The following is a 22,878-nucleotide window of genomic DNA, read 5'->3' as shown; positions in this document are numbered from 1 at the left end:
TATTCCTGAAATTATTATTACACTACATGTTAACTAACTTGGATTTAAATTTAAAAAAATAATAAAAAAATTAAATGTCATTTAAAATGTTTGAATAATGCACCACTGAGTACAAAAGGAAATAACATTGATGGAGTACCTACCATGTCAGACACTGTGCAAAATAATCAGTATTTGTCTCATTTTATCCCCATAGTAGTACTATATGATAAGTGTTGTTATGCCCATTTCATAGATGAGAAAATTGAGGCTTAGCTTAGTTTATTTCAGTTTAATAAACAGTAATTGAGCTTTACCACATTCTAGGTATGGTGCTGAGTTCTGGATATTCAAAGATAGGTGGGACATGGTCCCGTCTGTAAGGAATTCAGAAAATGGTGGGAATCCAAATGATTAAGAGATAATTTCAGTACAATATGCTAAGTGGAGTGACATAGAAGAACAACTGACCTGGGGGTGCCTGGGTGGCTAGGTTGAGTAAGCATCTGACTCTTCATTTCAGCTCAGGTCATGATCTCACTGTTTGTGGGTTCAAGCCCCATATTGGGTTCTGCACTGACAGGATGGAGCCTGCCTGGGATTCTCTCTTTTCCTCTCTCTTTTCCCCTCCCCTGCTTGTGCTCATCCTCTGTCTCTCTCTCTCAAAATAATTTTGGGGGAAAAAAAAAAAAAAGAACACCTAACTTGGATTAGGGTTGGTCAGAGCAGTTTTACTAGAGTAGTGCTTTCTCAAACTTTAATGTACATATGGAAGTACCTGGGTTCTTGTTAAAATGCAGATTTTGATTTTTGGGTCTTTGGTGGGGTCCAAGATTCTTCATTTCTAACAACCTAGTTGATGCTGATGCTGCTGTTCATACCTCACTTTGAATAGGAATATCCTAGACGACACAGAATTTGAACGAATACCATTTAGCTTGGTGCAGAAATGAGGAGAGGTATTCAAGACAGAGAGGACAGGGTGGGGAAAGGCATAGAAGCATAAACAAGTATGTTAAATGGGTAAACTTATAAATATGACAGGTATTGGCAAACTATGGCTATGGCTCACTGCTGAATGTAGCCCGTAGCCTGTTTTTGTTTAGCCCATGTGCTAAGAAGAGTTTTTACATTTTTAAAGCATTGTAAAAAACAAACCCAAACAAAGAGTAACTTATAATAGAGATGCACAAAGCCTCAAATATTTACTACCTAACCCTTTACAGAAGAAGCTCGAGACCCCTGATCTGTGGTAGTAGTGAAGTGTGTAAAATCTGCAGTGGGCATAGTGGAAGACATGTTAGAGATAGTAAATGGGAGGGAGGAATGGTGGTCACCAAGGGACACAGGAGAACTTGGCCTTTATCTTTGAGGTGATAGAGAACCAGGACAGGATTTAAAGAGGGAGGTGAGGGGTGCCTGGGTGGCTCAGTTGGTTAAGCATCCAGCGCTTGGTTTCAGCTCATGTCGCGATCTCACGGTTCATGAGTTTGAGCCCTGCATTGGGTTCTTGCTGACAGCACGGAGCCTGCTTGGGATTCTGTCTCTCTCTCTCTCTGTCTCTCTGTCTCTCTCTGCTCCTCCCTTGCTCACTCTCTATCTCTCTTTCTCTCTTTCTCAAAAATAAATAAATAAACATTAAAAAAATATAGAGAGAGGTGATAGGCTCAGGTTATGTTTTGAAAAAATTTCTCTGGCAGAATATAGATACAAGGGAACAATGCTGGAGGCAAGGATACCAACTGGGAGGCCTGAACAAGGTAGATGGAGTAGGAGGGGATGGGTTTGAGAATTGTCTGGGAAAAAGTTTTTCATTCTCTCTTGACTATAACCCATAGGAAGATATTACTTCATGACTAGCACACATAGGCATACCCACAACACCAAACTAACCACAAAACATTTGTCTTTATTGTGAGTAAACTCAAATATTTTCATTCAATTAAAGAAGATGCTGGTGACTATGTAATAAGTTGATTTTATATTGAGTTATAACCTACAGTTTGAAAAGCACTGATCTGGGGAAGTGAAACAGTAGGATTTTATCACTGATTTGGAATAAAGGAATAGGGAACAAGGATTGGCATGGGTGAATGGTGTTGTTCCCAACTGAAATCAATAATAGAAGGGAAAGCCATTTGGAAGGTAGAGGTGACGCATTCATTTTTGGATGTGTTGACTTTGATAGCATTGTAGGAAACCCAGGCTTTCCAGAAGATAGCAGTTTCTCATTCAGTGAGTATTATTGCCTGTTTTGTGTACCTGCTGTTATTTGAATAGCAATATTTTCTCCTGTTCTACACAAAGGTATGTTTTTCAGGATTTAATAGGCTTTTTCAGCCCAGGGTAGGAATTTGGCCATTGTTTCCAACATTGTCAATGTTATAATGGGAGGAAGCATCATAAATTTCAAATAATTGGCTTACGTGGGAAATTTCTAAATTGGGGACTAAGTTGTAAATACTAATTTGAGATGCTTATTTAATTAATACTTGCATATTAATTCAGTAAGATCGATATTCTGATATATTTAAGTATTTATCCAACAGAGAGTAGTCAAACCACATCAATTAAGTGTATGTGTACAGTTTGCTTTAGTTCTGCTATAGTATACAAATATACTATACTATTAGAGGGTTATAAGTTTTTGATTCCTTCAAAAAATTTTTTTGTAATGTTTATTTTATTTTTGAGAGAGCAAGAGAGACAGAGCATGAGTGGGGGAGGGGCAGAGAGAGAGGGAGACACAGAATCTGAAGTAGGCTCCAGGCTCTGAGCTGTCAGCACAGAGCTCGACTTGGGGGTTCAAATTCAAGAACTGTGAGATCATGACTTGAGCCAAAGCTGGATGCTTAGCCAACTAAGCCACCCAGGTGCCCCTCAGTTTTTGGTCCTTATTCTATAAGTTAATACAGGACTAGTGGCATTTTATCTATACCTTTCCTCTGATAATATCATGATTTTTTAAAGATATAATTTTGAAAGTAAAAAGGAACATTTCCTAAGTTGACCTTATCAGTGTAAATAACATGGATACATACCTAAGTTTAAAAGTTACTATTTTTTTTACTAGGAATTAATAATTAAAAATTGTTCTTTTTATAGATTGAATACCTGCTTAAGAAACTTACAGAAGCTATGGGAGGAGGTTGGCAACAGGAACAATTTGAACATTATAAAATCAACTTTGATGACAGTAAAGATGGTCTTTCTGTGTGGGAACTGATTGAACTTATTGGAAATGGACAGTTTAGCAAAGGCATGGATCGGCAGACAGTGTCCATGGCAATTAATGAAGTCTTTAATGAGCTTATATTAGATGTATTGAAACAGGTAAGAGTCCTGGAACACTGTGTTTCTCCTTACCTTTAGACTTTGACATGTTTGAAATAAGACATTTTCATTTGAGTATAAGTCATTTATACCTTTATACTGATTTAGAACAAGAATAAAGTCTTATTTTCCCAGTCTTGTATTAGGCTTAAAAAAAAATTACTGATATAATTTTGAAGTATACTTAAGCATTGGGAAGTTGCTATTTTGAAAGAATTGTTTAAATGACCACATTTCCAAACTATCTTTAAAGTACTTTCATGTCACGTGTACATCCATACTTGTTGATCTGAGAGATCCTCATGGCATGTTGTTCAGAGAAAAAAAAAAACAGGTTGTTGAACAGGAAGTATATTGTAATCCCTTTCATGTAATGTGATATATATGTGTAGGGCTATCTGGAAGGATGCTCACCAAAATGTTAAAAGTGATTACTCCTGGATTGTGGGATTCCTGTAAATTTTATTTTATTCTTTATTCCTTTCTTGTTGATTGGATTTACTACTAGATTCTATACATGAATGTATGCATATGATTACATATTTTAATTTTTTTATTATTTTTTAAAGTTTATTTCTTTATTTTGAGAGAGAGAGAGAGAACCAGCTGGGTAGGGGCAGAGAGAGAGGGGGACAGAGGATCTGAAGTGGGCTCTGTACTGACAGCAGAGAGCCTGATGCAGGGCTCGAACTCACAAACTGTGGGATCGTGACCCCAGCTGAAGTCAGACGCTTAGCCGACTGAACCACCCCGACACCCCTGTATATTTTTATAAAATTAGAAAAATATCCTTATTTTTGGAGTAAATACCTTTATATAGCAAAGTTGCATTTATCTTGTTAGATTATGACCTACATAGCATCTGATATAAATATGGAATGCTTAATGATTGTTAAATAGAATTTACATGTTTTTTTTTTTTTTTAGCGGCTCTTTCATATTTTTTACATTATTATACTGAATAATAATTCCAATTTGGGATTTCCTTACTTTGGTCCTTTATTTGCTCAGTAGGTGAAGTTGTGTCTTTGCTCTTTTTCCCTAATCGAACCCATCAAGAAACATTAATTGAGGTTTCATTTGTATAGGTTTTTGGTGCTACAAAGAGGTGTGAGACATGGTCTGTGTCCAAAGAGGACTTCTAGGCTCACTAGGATGGCAGGATAATTGGACTACAGATGAATTTCAATATGAGATAGCTTTTGCTTAAATGTCCAAGGATGAGGAAGCTGAACACGTAATATGATTAGAACTTGGTATAATAACCAAATGATACAGTCAAGCTAATATTATATAATGATAATGAATAGTCTGCTATAGGGTATCAGCACTTGTACATTTACTATTTAAAATTCATCTATTCTCAGACAATCCTGAAGGGCTTTGGCCTATAATTATAATTTTGCTGAAGTAAAAATATGAATTATATACCTTTGTGACTGATTTGTGGGAAGAAAGTATAGAAGTGCAAGTGTAGAAGCCAGAATCCTAACTACTTGGTCCAGTCCTTTTTCTTTCTGCTCATCTGGAGGAGTTCATCCTCCAGAATAGTGAGAGGTCAGGTAGGAAGGGTAGGTTGGTGCCAGAAGGTGATTGGTTGAAAGATATATTTGGCCAACTTTAATATTTTCATTGATTGAGGTTTTAGTTTGCTGAGAATCACTGTTAGGGTTGTGTGTGTGTGTGTGTGTGTGTGTGAATCAGAATAGACAGAATAGTATAATGAACCCCCATATACCATTCACCCAGCCCCAGTAACTACCAACACATAGTTAATCCTACCCTCCTACTTTTGCCTCTCCTGTATCTTGAAACAAATCCCAGATATTTCATTTTATCTATAAATATTTCAATAGGTATCCCTAAAAGATAAGGAATTCTAAAAAATCACAATGTTTTTAGCACCAGGAGTCCTAAGGCCACTCTCTGTATGTAGCATGGGGTGGAGTTAGAGGGGTTGTCTCTGCATGCCCAGAATTCTGTGTAAACTTTTGTGTGCATGTATTAGCATGAATTTGACTGGGTATAGTGCCCCTGGCCTTCATAGATCCTCATTGGGTTCATGATCTCCAGAGGTCAAGAACCACTGATATTCATGTATTCAGGAAGAGATATCAGCTCTTATAAGAAAAAGAACAGGTATTTATATAAAATTTAATCTTTCATAGGGTTACATGATGAAAAAAGGCCATAGACGGAAAAACTGGACTGAACGCTGGTTTGTACTAAAACCCAACATAATTTCTTATTATGTGGGTGAAGATCTGAAAGATAAGAAGGGAGACATTCTCTTGGATGAAAACTGCTGTGTGGAGGTCAGTCTACTGTTACTTCTTTCTGTTGCTGCCCCCTGCTGCCCAAGTGTTTTATATTCCTTCTAGACTTTAGAGTCTTGAAAGAATCTTAAAATTTACATTTCTAAAATAACATAGGCATACAGCTCCCATAGTTTCTGAACCAAAAACCAGAGAAGGCTGACAAAAGTTTTTTGTAATGTGAATTTATCTTCTATCTTATGGAAAAAGTATAGGGATTAAATCACATTTGTTTGTACATTTAAGGAATCATTTATTGAATAAAATGGAGCGATAAAAAAGAGCACAAAATTATTCAGTAAGACAGTGTTTGAAATCATGAATATACCATGACATCTGGGCCATTTTGAGCATAGTAAATAAAACTAATGAAAATGGGAGCATTACCTTTGAGTATTTTGGGTGACTTTCAGTACACTTTATTCCCAGATATTAATTCGGTAAAGAAGTGACGTCTTTAAGAACAGTAATTTTGAGTTTTTAATTTATATCTAAACTATCACCATATTTGTATTTCTTGAAGAACATTTAAAATACCTAACATCTCACTCATAAATGACAGTGTATTTTGATGGATGAAATAGTGTAGATATATTAATGCCTCTGGGTTTGCACTGCCCACTAAGCGGTCTTCTTAGATTCAACTACACATGGATACTCACGAGGTTATCATAGGCCATACCAGTCTACTTATAAGGATATAGGAGAGGAGCTACAGCTTGCTAGCAGTAACAGCTAGCAGTAACATCCCAGGTCAAAGAGAGTGGATCTGCATCAGGCAGATGTGGGAATCACCCTGGCTTAGAAGTCTCATAGCCCATTGGAGTCAATACGTGGGTATACCTTCCAGGGTTCCTATAAAGGATGTGCTCACGTACAAGAGTCATTGTGCTTAGGAAAGCCAAAGCATAGTGTCCCTATCAGGTGTTGGTGGTTCTCCTAGTCCAGATGAAGTATGCTAATCAGGGTTATTTATTACCATAGGTAATGTTGCCTAGAGGACAGCATTTTGTAAATTAGAAATATGCTCTTATGGACTTTTTTTATTGATGTTGAATTTCAGCAAGATTTGTGTAAATAGTTAAGATTGAACTTAATTTCAATGCTTAGAAATAAAATTAAAAATAACTAATTTTGCTTTCTTTGTTAGTCCTTGCCTGACAAAGATGGGAAGAAATGCCTTTTTCTCATAAAATGTTTTGATAAAACCTTTGAAATCAGTGCCTCAGATAAGAAGAAGAAACAGGAGTGGATTCAGGGTAAGGCAATTTTTATTATTTGTCATGATATAACTTGAGAGCTCTGACTTTGTATTTTTAAATCTCATTTTAATCTCATGAGGCATTGTTCCCTCATTGTAGTTATTTCTACATGCAGCATAGTAACTGAAAGAAAAATAAAGTGAAAGGAAGTCCCAAATTTTTCATCAGTTTCATTTGCATAATGAACTTGTGGGAAAATTATAAACTGTACATTTTAGGGTTTCTTTTTTTTTACTTTTATTATTTAAAGATAATGGAATTTCCCATTTTAAGGACTGAAGAATTTTAAAGTGATCATCATGAATTTTTAATAATACAGAAAACAGGAATAATACAGTCGCTTTTGAATATTTCCAATAATTTTCAAGATTTGTTATTTTCACAAGAAATCACTAGTTTCAAATAATTATCTCAAGAACACAAACTTTGATTTAATAACTTTTTTAAAAGCTTATTTATTTATTTTCAGAGAGAGAGAGAGAGAGCACAAGTGGGAGATGGACAGAGAGAGAGAGAGGGAGAGGGAGAATCCCAAGCAGGCTCCACGCTGTCATTGTAGAGCTGGACGTGGGCTCGAACTCACAAACTGTGAGATTATGACCTGAGCTGAAACCAAGAGTTGGATGCTTAACTGACTGAGCCCCCCAGGCCTTCCAATGAGATTTTTTTTTTTTTTTTAATCATGAAAAGGGATTCCGAATATGGTATTCTTGGACATAAGTAAAATACTGTTATGCTGAAAGTTGTGGTCATTTCGATGTGGTTTAAGAGTTTGAGACAAGCGCACCTAGGTTTAAGTCCTCTTTCCTGGGTCACTTGAGTTGAGTTAGGAATTTTGTAGCTGTTTTTCCTCTTCTGTAGAATAGGGATAATAGTACCTACCTCTCAAGGTTTTTGTGAGGGCTAATAATTAGATAATGAAGATATACTTGCACATTAAAAATGTTTTTAGAATACTTATTTATTTTTGAGAGAGAGAGAGAGAGTGCGAGCGGAGGAGGGGCAGAGAGAGAGAGAGGGAGACACAGAATCTGAAGCAAGCTCCAGCCTCTGAGCTCTCAGCACAGAGCCCGACATGGGGCTCGAACTTACAAACTGTGAGATTATGACCTGAGCTAAAGTGGGATGCTTAACCGACTGAGCCACCCACGTGCCCCTATACTTGCACATTTTAAAAAAGACACATCATTGCAGAAATGTTTGTGATAGATTGCAAACAGCCTAAGTATCCATTAATTGTGAAATGGTTGAATAAATTATGGTACAGTAACACAGTGGAGTTAGGTACATTATGTTTAATGTTTGATGTACTGATAATGGAAATCTCTCCAAGATAAATTAAGTGAAAAAAACCAAGGCTCAGAAGGGTGTATTATGTCAAAGGAAGGTGGAAGGTGTATATACCTCCTTATTTGCATATGCTTAAAATATCTCTGGAAAGATGCAGAAGAAATTGTTAACATTAGTTGGTAGTGGAGAGGGGAACTCAGTACTTGGGGATAAGAATAGGAGGGAGATTTTTCCTGTAGATCTTTTTATGCTTTTGAATTTGAACAATGTGAGAGTATTAGCTGTTCAAAAAATTAAATTTAAATAATTCAAACAATCAGGAAAATATGTAAAAATTAGATAATGCATATAAAAGGTATACATATAGCAACTATTCAATAACTGGTAGCTATTATTACCATCTCAGGAAGGGAGTGTATAAGGAGATGGTTTCATAAGGCATAGATAAGGGGCAGACTAAACCCAGCAGGTAGCAAGTCAGATATCAGGAACTAATAATCTCAACCCTAACTATGTCTTGTTCTTATTTGGCCTTTTGAGAAATAGAGAGAAGGGAATTAATTGAAAGTATTTGAAGTTCTTCAAATGTGTATGATATTCCTGAATCAAGTATCTTTTTAAGCACAGATGTACAGTTACGGAATTTTAGAGCTGGAAGGGACTCTAGAAATCATCTCTTTCATTTTAGAGATGAGGAAACTGATTCTGCAGCAGGTTATGTGGCTTGCTCAAGGTCACACCATTTCTCAGTGGCAGAATCAGAATCTATACTGGGTCTCTGGTTTTCTTCCCAATGTGCCATGTTTATGTTAGGCTTACAAAGAATAAACAGTATATTCCGTTTTTTATCTTACACTTTTTATAGCCATTCACTCTACTATCCATCTGTTGAAGTTGGGCAGCCCCCCACCACATAAAGAAGCCCGCCAACGTCGGAAAGAACTCCGGAAGAAGCTGCTGGCTGAACAGGAGGAACTGGAGCGACAGATGAAGGAGCTCCAGACTGCCAACGAAAATAAGCAGCAGGAGCTGGAGACCGTGAGGAAGGTGGGAATGGGCTGAGGGAGGGCGCTCTGTTTCATTGCAGGAGCCACAGCTTCCTTACTTACAAGCTTTGGTTCTACCAAGACCAGGTTCATGAAATTTTAGAGAGATTTTTTTGTTAATTGTTTTCTTAGGAAGTGTGTCTAGGTTACTAAGTGAGATAATCTGGTTTTCCCAGCCTTGGAAGTATGAGGATCTCAGGTCAGCAAGACATTTCATTGACCAGAAGACAACAAGAATAATTGATGTTCATTGGGAAACCTTGTTGCTCAGTTATATCATGGTTCTGGGGTGGTAGTGGGTCCCCAGTGTATGGGCACTTGAGCCTGTCTGCCTTCCATCAGTGAACACCTGCTAACGACAAGATCAGAGACCCTTTTGTGTCCTCCTATGTAGCACCTATGCCCTGGAGTATGGGAGATGCTCACAGTATAAGCCCCCTCATTTCTGTTGGGGTTCTCCCTTTGCAGTCCATGGAAATGCCACACTTTGTGCTGATATCCTCTGAATAGACTCACAAAGAATTTTTTTAATACTTTTGGGGACTCCTGGGTGGCTCAGTCTGTTAAGTGTCTGACTGTTAACAGTCTGGTAAGTGTCTGAACTCATGATCTTGTGCTTCATGAGTTCAAGCCCTATGTCAGGCTCTGTGCTGACAGCTCAGAGCTTGGAGCCTGCTTTGTATTCAGATTCTGTGTGTGTCTCTCTTTCTGCCCCTCCCCTGCTCACACTCTGTCTCTCTCTCAAAAATAAACAAACATTAAAAAAAATTTTTTTTTTAAACCCTATTCAGTCACTCTGTCTTTTGATTGGAGAGTTTAGTGTATTTACATTAATTATTGATAGGTACTTGCTGCCATTTTGTTGATTGTTCTCTGGCTGTTTTTGTAGTTCTTCTCTGTTCCTTTTTTCTCTTGCTCTCCTCTTTTATGGTTTGATGACTTCTTTTAGTGCTATGTTTATGTCCTTTCTCTTTATCGTTTGCATATTTAAAATAGGTTTTTGCCTTGTGATTACCATGAAGCTTACATATAACAACTTATATTTGTAACACTATTTTAAGTTGATAACTTAAGTTTGATCCCATTCTCAAGCTCAACATTTTTATTTTCCCCTCCCCAATATTTTATTTTTTTATGTCTCATTTCACATTTTTTAATCTTGTTTGCTAATAAGTACGATATACTACATTATAAAAATGAAAGATAAAAATCATATGATCATCTCAATAGTTGCAGAAAAGCATTTGACAAATTCAACATTGACTTATGTTAAAAACTCTCAACAAAGCAGGTGTGGGGAGAATGTATCTCAAATAATAAATGCATACAAAGCCCATACCTAACATCATAAGCTTTTCCTCTAAGCTCAGGAATAAGAGAAAGACACCTACTCTCACCACTTTCATTCAGCATAGTATTTGAAGGCCTAGCCAGAGCAATTAGACAAGAAAAAGAAGAAAAGATCTGCAAATTGGAAAGTAAGAAGTAAAATTGTCACTATTTGCAGATGACATGATATTATATATAGAAAAAACTATTAACTCCATCAAAAAACTGTTAGAACTAATAAATTCAGTAAAGTTGTAGAATAAAAAATATGCAAAATTCTGTAACGTCTATACACATTAATAATGGACTATCAGAAAGAGAAATTAAGAAAACAATGCCAGTCCCCTGTTGATGAACATTTGGGTTATTTACTCTTTTGATTAAATAGGCAATGCTACAGGGAATTATTTTGTACCTGTATCATTTTATACACGTTCTAATAATTCAGTAAAACCTTGGTTTGTGAGCATAATTTGTTCCAGAAACATGCTTGTAATACAAAACACTTGTTTCTCAAAGTGAATTTCAAGAACCATTGACTCATTGGGGCGCCTGGGTGGCGCAGTCGGTTAAGCGTCCGACTTCAGCCAGGTCACGATCTCGCGGTCCGTGAGGTCGAGCCCCGCGTCAGGCTCTGGGCTGATGGCTCGGAGCCTGGAGCCTGTTTCCGATTCTGTGTCTCCCTCTCTCTCTGCCCCTCCCCCGTTCATGCTCTGTCTCTCTCTGTCCCAAAAATAAATAAACGTTGAAAAAAAATTTTTTTTTAAAAAAAGAACCATTGACTCATTTATGATCATGTGATGTTCGGCATCACATACTACTTGTATTGCAAGACGTTGCTCATTTGTCAATAAATTTATTAGAAATGTTTGTTTGTGTTGCGGAACACTGCAGAACAAGTTACTCGCAATCCAAGGTTTTACTGTATGTGTTTAGAATAAATTCTCAGAAATGGGATTGCTGGAGGAGAGTATATACACTTACAATTATGAAATCCAGGCTGATGCAACAGCTACTATTTCAAATCTTACTAATCACTGTAACAGAGGAAAAAGTGTTCAAGGGTTTGGCATTAACTACCCCAGCTCAGAAGTGTCACTTCTGTTTACAGTACTTTGCCCAGAACTAGTTACGTGTTTTTGACGAGAAATCATCTGTCAATTTTATTGATATTTTCTTGTGTGTGATGAATCATTTTTTTCCTGTTGCTTTCAGGATTTTCTTTTTTACTTTGTCTTTCTACAGTTTTATTATGATGGGTGTGGTGTATATCTCTTTGTGTTTATCCTAGAATCTGTTGAATTCTTGGATGTGTCGGTTAATGTTTTCCATCAAATTGGGAAAGTTTTCGGCCATTATTTCTTTAAACATTTTTTCCTGTTCCTTTCTCTCTTCCCTCTTCTTTGGAAACTCTCATTATGTGAATGTTGGTACGCTTAATAGTGTCCCACATTTCTCTGAGGCTCTGTTCATTTTTCTTCATTCCTTTTTCTCTCTGTTCTTCAAATTGCATTTCTATCAATTGATCTTTGATTCTTCTTGCAGCCCAAATATGTAAGGTGAAAACATCTAGTGAAATTTTCATTTTAGTTATCATGCTTTTCAACTCCAGAATTTCCAGTTGGTTATTTTTATACTTTATATCTTTTTGTTGATAATCTCTATTTGATAGGGTATCGTTATTCCTTCTATTACTTCCTTAAGCTTGGTTTTCTTGAGTTCTTTGAACATAAAACTTTTATGAAATCTTTGCTAAATCCACCACCAGGGCCCCTTCTATTGCCCGCTTTTTTCCCTGGACATTTTATTTTATTATTATTTTTAATATTTATTTTAAAAAATTTATTTTTTAAGTTCCAGTATAATTAACATATAGTGTCATATTAGTTTCAAGTGTTTAGCAATTCAACAACAATTCCACACATTACTCAGTGCTCATCACAATGAGTGTACTCTTAATCCCTTCCCCCTATTTCACCCATTCCCCCACCCACCTCCTCTCTGGTAACCATCAGTTTGTTCTCTATATTTAAGAGTCTTTTTTTCTCTCTTATTTCCATTGTTTTGTTTCTTAAATTTTTACATATAACTGAAATCATGTTATTAGTCTTTCTCTATTTTACCTACCATTGTACTAGATCCTCTAGATCCATCCACATTGCAAATGGCAAGATTTCATTCTTTTTCATGGCTGAGTACTATTCCATTGTGTGTGTATGTGTACATATACACATACCACTTCTTTATTCATCTGTTGATGGGCATTTGGGTTGTTTCCATATCTTGCTATTGTAAATAATGCTGCAATAAACAGACATGTGCATATATATTTCTGACTTAGTGTTTTTGTATTCTTTGGGTAAATACCCAGTAGTGTGATTACTGGATCGCATGGTAATTCTGTGCTTAGGTTTCTGAGGAAGCTGCATACTCTTTTCCAAAGTGGCTGCACCAGTTTGCATTCCCACCAACAGTGCACAAGGGTTCCTTTTCCTCCACATCCTTGCCAATACTTGTTTCTTGTGTTTTTTATTTTAACCATTCTGACAGGTGTGAAGTGATGTCTCATTTTGGTTTTGATTTCATTTCCCCGATGATGAGTGATGTTGAGCATCTTTTCATGTGTCTGTTAGCCATCTGTATGTTTTCATTGGAGAAATGTCTGTTCATGTCTTCTGCCCATTTTTAATTATTTGCTTTTTTTTTTTTTTTTGATGTTGTGTCAGTTCTTTATATATTTTGGATATGAGCCACTTATCAGATATATCATTTGCAACTATCTTCTCCCATTCAGTAGGCTCTCTTTTAGTTTTGTGGATTGTTTCCTGTGCTGTGCAGAAGCTTTCTATTTTGATGTAGTCCCAATAGTTTATTTTTGCTTTTGTTTCCCTTGCTTCAGGAGACGTATCTAGAAAAATGTGGCTATGACCAGTGTCAGAGAAATTACTGTCTGTGCCCTCTCTTCCACGATTTTTATGGTCTCAGGTCTCACATTTAGGTCTTTAATCTATTGTGTGTTTATTATTATGTTTGGTGTAAGAAAGTGGTCCAGTTTCATTCTTTGGCATATTGCTGTCCAGTTTTCCCAACACCATTTGTTGAAGAGACTGTCTTTTTCCCATTGCATATTCTTGCCTCCTTTGTTTTAGATTAATTGACCATATAATTGTGGGTTTATTTCTGGGTTTCCTGTTCTGTTTTGTTGATCTATGTGTCTGTTTTTAATGCCAATACCATACTGTTTTGATTACTACAGCTTTGTGTGGTATATCCTGAAATCTGGGATTGTGATACCTCCAGTTTTGTTCTTCTTTTTCAAACCACTTCTTTTGTGATTCCATACAAATTTTAGCATTATTCTTGTAGTATTGTGAAAAATGCTGTTGGAATTTTGATAGGGATTACATTAAATTTGTAGATTGTTTTGGGTGGTATGGACATTTTAAACAATATTTCTTCTTCCAACCCATGAGCATGAAATATCTTTCCATTTGGAAAACTGGACATTTTAGACAATATATTGTAGCAACTCTGGATATAGATTTCTCCCCTCGCCCTGGGGCCTGTTGTTGCTTATTCATTTGTCTCCTGCTTGGCTAGGCTGTTTCAATGAGGTCTGTTTCTTCATACTGTGAAGCCTCTGACTGTCTTCTTCATCAGAGGCACAGCCTTGGGCATGTACGAGATACCCTGAGGTGACCATGATGTTAAGGTTCTCTTTGTGTGTTTCTTTCTCTAATCTCTCTGTTAAGCTGTATGCCTCTGTTGCTATCCTATCTAGCTGTTAGAGCTCTATTGTTTTCAACAAGGGCTTGGGGCCTAACTTGCTCCACAGTCTGATATTATTTAAATTCAAGCCCATATGTAGTCTTTGAGACTTATTCCTATTACATGAGGGCTCTTTACTTTCTGTAACTGGTTCTCTCTGTTAAACTTCCACCTGGTGTGTGGTTTACAGTTTGTTGGTCTCTTGGAGCTATGAGCCTCCTCTTAATTCCTTAAAATCTCCATTGTTTTCAAGAGCATCTTTAAGTTTGAACTTCCACACATCTGTTTTAAATAATGTCATTTCTTTTGGGGAGAGCTCCAGATCTCTGCCTAGGCAAACCTCTGTGCCAATGCTCTGGAGCTGGTGGCAGAAACTAGTGGTCTGCTTTTCTGGGTGTGATACCCCTGCTTTCTGAGCCCATCACCAGGTAGAGGTGGTACCCTCTGGTCTTCTGGGCTTGCCTCATTTTTTTGGATAAATCTTCTCCATTTGCTATATGCAATTGGTTTAATTTCTGGAGACTTTAAATGGTTGCTTTTCGGGGTTTTTTTGAAATTATTTTCACCAGTTATGGGTGTTTTGCTGGGAAATGGGTCCATGGAGCTCCTCACTGCCACCCTCTGGAAGTCAAGCTCTGGTAAAAGTTTTAAAGGAGTAACGTGTGAGATGACAAAACTATAGAAGGAGCTGAAGAAATAGATGTTGAACCTCACGAATGCATTTGTAAGTGAATTGAACTCCAAAACAAACAAAATTTTCTTTGCAAAATGTTGTTCAGACTTAACAAGTCATTCATTTACCTAATTCATTCTGTATGTTCACTGGGAAAATTGTTGGAATGGAATTCCAGTGGATCTAAAGGTTTTTATTCTAGCTTGATTGAACATTAAGAATGTTTTGCTTTTCCCATGTACTTAGGTGTGGCCATTTCTCTTTCCTAACACACTTCCACTCTAATACTTACTGCTTTTCTTTTTTTTTTTTTTTAATGTTTATTTATTTTAGAGACAGAGAGACAGAGCACAAGCAGGGTCAGGGCAGAGCGAGAGAGAGAGACAGAATCTGAAACAGGCTCCAGGCTCTGAGCTGTCAGTGCAGAGCCCGACACGGGGCTTGAACTCACGAACCGTGAGATCATGACCTGAGCCGAAGCTGGACGCTCAACTGACTGAGCCACCCAGGTGCCCCTACTTACTGCTTTTCTGTGGGTGGGTTTTGATTGGATAGAAACTGGAAGAAGCAGCGTCTCGTGCAGCAGAAGAAGAAAAGAAACGCCTTCAGACTCAAGTGGAACTACAGGCGAGGTTCAGCACAGAGCTGGAGCGAGAGAAGCTTGTGAGTGCTACAGCTGGGAACCTGGGAACACTGCTGCATTAGCTCACAATGGTTCTTTCTGGGTGAAGGGGGAGGGGTCAAGGCCTGGGAGACTGGAGTGAGGCCATCTTGTCAGCTGGGCTATGCTATATAGACATGCAGTGGGCTATTGGGGGAAGTTCTGTGTTTGCTCATTATGGTTTTATTGAGCACCTTCTATGTGCTAGCCATCATGCCAGGATATAAAGGTAAAAGACATAAATCTTGCTTTTAGGACCCCAGAATAGAAATTCATGAATAGGGTGATAACTACTGTGATTAGGGTGACTGTATCTCTTGGTTTGCCTGGGACAGTCCTTGCCATCCTGATATAATTATTAACAGCATCCTATTTTCCTTCTCAAAAAGGCCTGGCTTGGAAAATAAATAGCCAGGGGGAAAAGTAAGCATGGGTTTCATGACCTTTCTCTTCTGTAATGAGCAAAGTGGGGGTGGAGTGGGGTTCTGAAATCATGAGAATATAGGAATTCTGGTCTGCTGCTCTTGGCAGCTCTGATTCATCTTAGAGGTTCCCATCCCCCAAGACATCCAAGAGTCAGGTTGCCCTAGGTGGTTAGATAGTTAGAACACAGGTCTTCTTACACAGAGTTGTAATTTGTGGGAGGGTACTGAGTCAAGTGCCCATTAAATAGCTGCTCATGATGTTTTTTTAAGTAACTTTTTGTTGCTTAGAGTTGAAACAGACATGTTTGTTTTTTAAATTTTTTTTTTCAACGTTTTTTTAATTTATTTTTTGGGACAGAGAGAGACAGAGCATGAACGGGGGAGGGGCAGAGAGAGAGGGAGACACAGAATCAGAAACAGGCTCCAGGCTCTAAGCCATCAGCCCAGAGCCTGACGTGGGGCTCGAACTCACGGAGCGCGAGATCGTGACCTGGCTGAAGTCGGACGCTTAACCGACTGCGCCACCCAGGCGCCCCCAGACATGTTTGTTTTATGAGAGAAAGTGCACAAGCGGGGCAGATGTGATACGAAGGAGTTGCTGTGTGCACAGCCAGAACATCTGGGTTTTTTTCCTCTCTGCTCCTTCTTCTGAGCATTAGTTTTCTCTTCTTTAAATTGGAGGCATTGTCATGTGATCTGTCATGACTCTTAGGATGATGTGAGCAAGTGTGAATATTTTATAAACCGCAGACACATACACTAATGTGTGTGCTATTACATTTGGATGTCCTTGTCTTTCAATTTTTAAGGCAGAGATTCAAAACTTTAATACAGAAGGGAGAAACCATTGAGTTGTTAGGGCACTAGCGTAGCTGCGTGAGGCCCCCCAGGACTGGAGGTGCCCTAGGGCAGGAGTGGAGGGGCCTCAAGGCAGCCAGGGAAGCACCAAGGACTCTGCAGGTCTGTCTTTCCTTTCCCCTTTATTGTAACCCTTGGGCTCTTCTGACTGGACAGAGGTTCATTCCTTTTAGAGAAGATTGTGGGTAAAGAGGTTGTGGCTTTATAACAAAAAGGAATTTAAGGAGAAATTATACAGGGGAATGATTTTTTTCTTGACTCTTGAATCTTAACGTGTAGAGTGGAAGGGATAGAAACTCAGAGAGGGCAGGAACACAGCATCTGGGGTGTACTTTGCGTCCTGGACTTGGGGTGTGTGTCCTGGACTTGGGTCTTAGTGTTGGTACTGGGTGTGGTGCCCTCCTTCCTCCATCTTCAGTTCCAGGAGCGAAGGACAGGGCCCTGCCCACCCTGCCGAGCTGCAAGGTAGGCTGTGGTGTTAGGAGTGGGAGAGTTTCCCTGAGGGTGAAGTTAACCTGAGTTTAAACATGACCCTTTTATATCATCAGATCAGACAGCAGATGGAAGAACAGGTTGCTCAGAAGTCCTCTGAATTGGAACAGTATTTGCAGCGAGTACAGGAGCTGGAAGACATGTACCTAAAGCTGCAGGAGGCTCTCGAGGATGAGAGACAGGCCCGGCAAGATGAAGAGACTGTGCGGAAGCTTCAGGCCAGGTGCCAGATCAGTTTGTATACTGTGCCTTTATGTACTTTTCTAGGAATTTCTAGGAATGACTAACGTTCTGGTGAAGAGGGAGGAGTGTCTCTGCTATTTTGGAGAGACCTTGGAGGCTGGGTGGGTTGAGTTGTTTATTCTCCATCTATGGCACTGGAAGGCCCTTGCTTCTGGGGCTATCGACAGGCCTTCTGTCTATTTTAGAGCAGTCTGGTGGATCTGTTTGGTGAGAATGTCCATGTCTAGAATGAGAATGTCCACGGACCCAGGAGCAGCTCTGGTGAGAACCTTCCTCAACATGTTCCAGACCAGAGACGGCCACTGTGTGGAGGCCTGTTTCAGGCCAGAGTTACAGCTACTTTCGAGGGATAATGAGGAATTAAGCAGTTTCCATCTGGTCATTCAGGATTGGTGACATTCCTTAAATAATTATTACTTGAAACCTTAGTTTTAGAAGTTTCTTATTTTGGTAAGCTCTGTGCCCGATACAGAGCTTGAACTCATGACCCTGAGATCAAGAATCCCACACTCTACCGACTGAACCAGCCAGGCACCTCAGTTTTAGAAGTTCTTGAAAGCTAGATTCTTCTCTTCCTCAGAGCTTTAGAAGTCAGGTTTATTATTTATGATAGTCATGATCTCAGGTGAGAACTCTCAATTTGTGGTCTTCATGGCAGCAGGGAGGACAAAGGAGAATAAAGACCCCAAAGGGAAAATTTGAGCTATCTTCTTCCAGTTTCTAACTTGTTTCCCCATTTGCTTTCTTTAAGATGTCTTGTCAGGGGATGTCTATTATGGTTCTTAATTTTAATGTGATGATGGATGGAGGGTCCCCCCCACTCCCAACCCCCACAACATTAGCATGGTGTCTGAGAATTCATCTCAATTCTGAGTGGGTCTCGAACCCACAAACTGTGAGATCACGACCTGAGCTGAAGTTGGATGCTCAACCCACTGAGCCACCCAGACTCCTCAAGTCTTTTTTTTTTGTTTGTTTATTTTGAGAGAGAGAGAGAAAGTGAGAAAGCGAGTGAGGGAGGGGTGGAGACAGAGGGAGAGAAAGCTCTGTACTGTCAGTGCAGAGTCCAATGCGGGGCTCAAACTCATGAACCGTGAGGTCACTACCTGAGCAGAAATCAAGAGTCGGATGCTTAACCAACTGAGCCATCCAGGCGCCCCTGTTCTAGAAATTTATTAAAGTATTATTTTGAGTTTGTAGAATGAGTGATGTTTTGAGTGAGAGACAATTTTGGGTCATTGAAGCTAGTATAGTAGTTTTTAATCAGTGTCCTGGATTTGTTGAATCAAATTATCTTTGGATAGGAGCCAGGCATGGGTATTGTTATTTAAAAAGCTTGGGCTAATTATTTTGTATAATCTGATTTAAGTAAATTGCAAAATGGTTTCAACCTTTGGAATACAAATATAACCAATACATGCATCTCTGCTCCAGTAAGTTGAAATTAGAGAACTTGGTGTGCAAAGGCCATTTTGTGAATTTTACTAAATTTCCTGAATTCTGAATTTGTTTTTCATCTTAGTTTTTGGAACTTGAGATGAATAAAATTTGGTCATTTTTAGGTGAGGTGGATTTGCCTCTTTCCTGAAGTCACAGAAGCTGGACCTAATTCACAGGGACATTTTGTCAGATTGTCAGAGGGGGCTTTTCTTCTTGCTCCCACTCCTCTGGGTAGGCCTTTCTGGGTTGAAAATCAAAGGAAAGCATCATGGAGCCGAGTAATACATTTATGTCTAGCACTGCTGAACTGAATCATAATCTTAGGTTGAGGGTGTTTGTAGAGGGCTTTTTAGTTAACTTTCCTGACCTTTCTTTAAGCAATAGCAAGTCATTCTCAGAATATTTGGTATCTCATTGTTCTTCTAGAAGATAGTCATTTCTCTGTCAGTGTTTGAAGTTTCCTCAGAGATATGTTTTGTAGTAAATTGTTTAAATACAAGAACTTTGACTTAAGCCATCTAGGGCACATGATTTTTTTTTAAGTTTATTATTTATTTTGAGAGACAGGCAGAGAGAGAGAGGAAGAGAGAGAATCCCAAGCAGGCTCTGTGCTGTCTGTGCAGAGCCTGATGTGGGGCTCTATCCCACAAACTGTGAGAACATGACCTGAGCTGAGATCAAGAGTTAGACGCTTAACTACACTGAGCCATCCAGGCACCCCGTATATATATATTTTAATTAAATTGTAGCTGTTGTTGTTATTTTGATGTGTAATATTGAAAGTTGTCTAGAGTCTTCTAAATGGGACCTCGGAAGAAAACTGTTTAATATTTGGACAACTCAATTATTGGAAAGTTCTTGAGGCTTAGCCATAATCTGCCCCATTATAACTTTTACCCACTACATTTTTAGATCTGTTAAGTTATGTCTGTATTCCCAGCAACTAATGCAGTGCCTGGCACATAGTGAGAGATCAAGGGATATTTTTAGAATGAATGAATGAATGAATGAATGGATCCAAGTTCTACTAATAGAGGCTACTCTTCTATGTGATACTACTTTTTCATATATTTGAAAGCAATTAGGGACCAAGCTGTGGAAGTGAGGTCTGAGTTTGATTCTTAGTTCTGGTACTTTCTAGCTGTAATTTTTGAAAAGTCACTTCACCACTTTGAGCCTTCAGTTCCTTATCTATAGAATTATGGATAGTTGCCTACCTTGCAGGGTTGTTGTGAAGATTAGAGGAGGAGCTGCATGCACAGTATTTAGTGTAATGTCTGGTATTTGGTAGTTACTCAGTGTGTTGGTTTCTGTTCCTTTATTTACTTTGCAGATGAGGAAGATGTATAATGTATAGAATGTCAAAAGCATTCAAAAAGATCTATTGACAGGCTGGACTGATGGTTTTAGACGAAGGAGATAGTTGAAAAAAAATTTTTTTAATGTTTATTTTATTTTTGAGAGTGAGACAGAGCGTGAGCAGGGGAGGGGCAGAGAGAGAGGGAGACACAGAATCCAAAGCAGGCTCCAGGCTCTGAGCTGTCAGCACAGAGCCCAACGCAGGGCTCGAACTCATGAACTGGGAGATAATGACCTGAGCCGAAGTCAGATGCTTAACCAACTGAGCCACCCAGGTGCCCCAGGAGATAGCTTTAAAGTAACAACAGGAGTCTTGGATCCAGGAGACTTTGAGAAGATTCATGGTATTACTTTCCTGGGATACGATTGCCAAAAACCCCATACACTCTCAGGTAGTGTTAGTGAATACGAGGTATTCGGAGCAAATGAGGTATCAGTACTACTATAATAACACAAGCTGATATTTATCCAGCACCTAGATGTGGTCCGCACAGTTCTAGGTACCTTACATGCACTATCACAACTGATGCATCCACAAACCTTTGATGGTAGATGTAGTTTCTATCCCTTTTTTATAAATGAGGAAATGGAGGGACAGAGTAGTTAGTCTTTGTTCAGGGGTCTTATTTGGAAACCACAGAAACGAACTGGGGTTTCCTAGAGCAATAAAATAGTTAATTGAAAGCTTCTTGAATAGTTCACCAATTCCAAAGAAAGGCAGGTGGCCAGGCGTGAACACAGGCATGGACCAAGGGAAGCTGAGCAGCCCAAACCACAGCCCAAACCAGGCCAAGGGGAGAGTCCACCCAGGATGCCGCTGATGTCAGCATTGGCACTGTGTGTTGGGAGTCACCATTGCTTCTGCTGTCATGCAACACGGGCTGTTGCCGCCACCGGCAAGATAAATTCTCCACTATCTCTGCTTTGCATCAGTTGCTTCAGGGTCGGAGCTCCAGGAAGGGCATCTGCTTAGCCAAGCCCAGCTCGGGCTTCCACTGTGCCCTGGCTGCCACAGGGCAGGAGGGCAGGGGTTGGGCCTGTGGCTTATGTAGTGGGAGGTGGGCCCTACTTCCCATCAAGATGCCTCCTGTGGCAGATTCCTTGGACACATGGAGGGGATTCCGACTGGGCAGCCTGAACACCTGCAAATGTCCATTCCCCGTTCATACTCTCACCCCTAGGATGAAGAAACAGGCCTTTCCAGTCTTGTTCACTGTTGTATCCCCAGTGTCTAGAAAAGCACACAAAGGTGCACAATGTACACACACTGAGTGAGTGAAAAAACACTGGCCAGACCACATTTGCAGTGTTGTGTTCAGTTGTGGGTATCACACTCCAGGAGACATCTAAGGAGGGAGTGGATGGTCCTGTGTAGAATTAGGGATAGTGGGTGGGAAAGCTCTTCCTAGTTGAGGTGGAACTTTCGAAGGATTGAGGGTGCCTGTTTGTGAACCCACTGTGAACTCGCCTGATTCCTGAAGCAGTGAGTGGCCCATCCCACAGAGTATTTGAGCACAGTAGGATAACCACGTTGCAGGATGTTGTAGAGGGAATTCTTCAGTGGTGGGGGCCGGGGGTGGAGGAGTTGGGAGTGGTGATATAAGGGGTGTCTATTCTGTTACTTTATGGCTTCAGTCATTGGTTTTAGAAGAGCATACTGATGGTCAAGCCACTAGAGATGTGTCCTGTCCTGGGCTGGCATCTAAGTACATTGTCTATACTTTGGGTATAGGTTTGGGCTGTATGTTAGTTTTATTTAAATGCCTGTGTAGCTGGATATTCTTAGATAGGTAGCCTGTTATTCAAGATAACATTTTAGAGTCACACAAACCTTGGTTAAAATTCACTACTACCGGGGTGCCTGGGTGGCTCATTTGGTTAAGTGTCCGACTTCGGCTCAGGTCATGCTCTCGTGGTTCGTGGGTTTGAGCCCTGCATCGGGCTCTGTGCTGTCAGCTGGGAGCCTGGAGTCTGCTTCAGATTCTGTGTCTCCTCTCTCTCTGCCTCTCCCCTGCTCATGCTCTGTCTCTCTGTCTCTCAACAATAAATAAATGTTAAAAAAAAAAAAAAATTCACCACTACCTGTGCGACATACTTTTAAATACCCTGAATTTTTATTGCTTCATCTGGAGGGATGATAAATACCTTGCAGAATTGATGGGGGGTTAGCAATAATGAAGTCAGGTATCTGACATGTAGTAATTGTTCAGTAAGTGGTATCTGTTTTATTCTGCCTTTTGTTGGCTCCTTTCCCCCTCATTTTCATTATCATTAGTTTGTTACCTTTTTCCTTGGTAGTATGTTTGTACTAGATGAGAAATGTTTTTAATTTTAATTTTTATTTATTTATTTATTTTTTTTCTTTTTTTTTTCTTTCAACGTTTTTTTTTTTTTTTTTTTTTTTT

The 22,878-nt window shown here is 39.2% G+C and overlaps 1 protein-coding gene across 2 annotated transcripts in view; it reads left to right on the top strand.

Moving 5' to 3' along the window:
• The window catches only part of SWAP70 (switching B cell complex subunit SWAP70), a 78,621-nt gene that overhangs the window by 51,993 nt on the left and 3,750 nt on the right, over window positions 1-22,878 (top strand). Inside the window, exons 4-9 of one of the 2 annotated variants that reach the window (XM_040456909.1) lie at window positions 3,085-3,312; window positions 5,481-5,627; window positions 6,778-6,886; window positions 9,045-9,226; window positions 15,551-15,658; window positions 17,488-17,654. In XM_040456909.1, coding sequence (XP_040312843.1) covers window positions 3,085-3,312; window positions 5,481-5,627; window positions 6,778-6,886; window positions 9,045-9,226; window positions 15,551-15,658; window positions 17,488-17,654 — 941 coding nt within the window. The remainder of the gene's footprint in view (window positions 1-3,084; window positions 3,313-5,480; window positions 5,628-6,777; window positions 6,887-9,044; window positions 9,227-15,550; window positions 15,659-17,487; window positions 17,655-22,878) is intronic. The other variant, XM_040456910.1, reaches the window with a different exon arrangement.

Source organism: Herpailurus yagouaroundi, unplaced genomic scaffold (assembly GCF_014898765.1).
Source record: "Herpailurus yagouaroundi ecotype Mexico unplaced genomic scaffold, PumYag 218, whole genome shotgun sequence".
In the NCBI taxonomy this organism is placed as follows: domain Eukaryota; kingdom Metazoa; phylum Chordata; class Mammalia; order Carnivora; family Felidae; genus Herpailurus; species Herpailurus yagouaroundi.
This window is presented reverse-complemented; position numbering and strand designations above follow the sequence as displayed.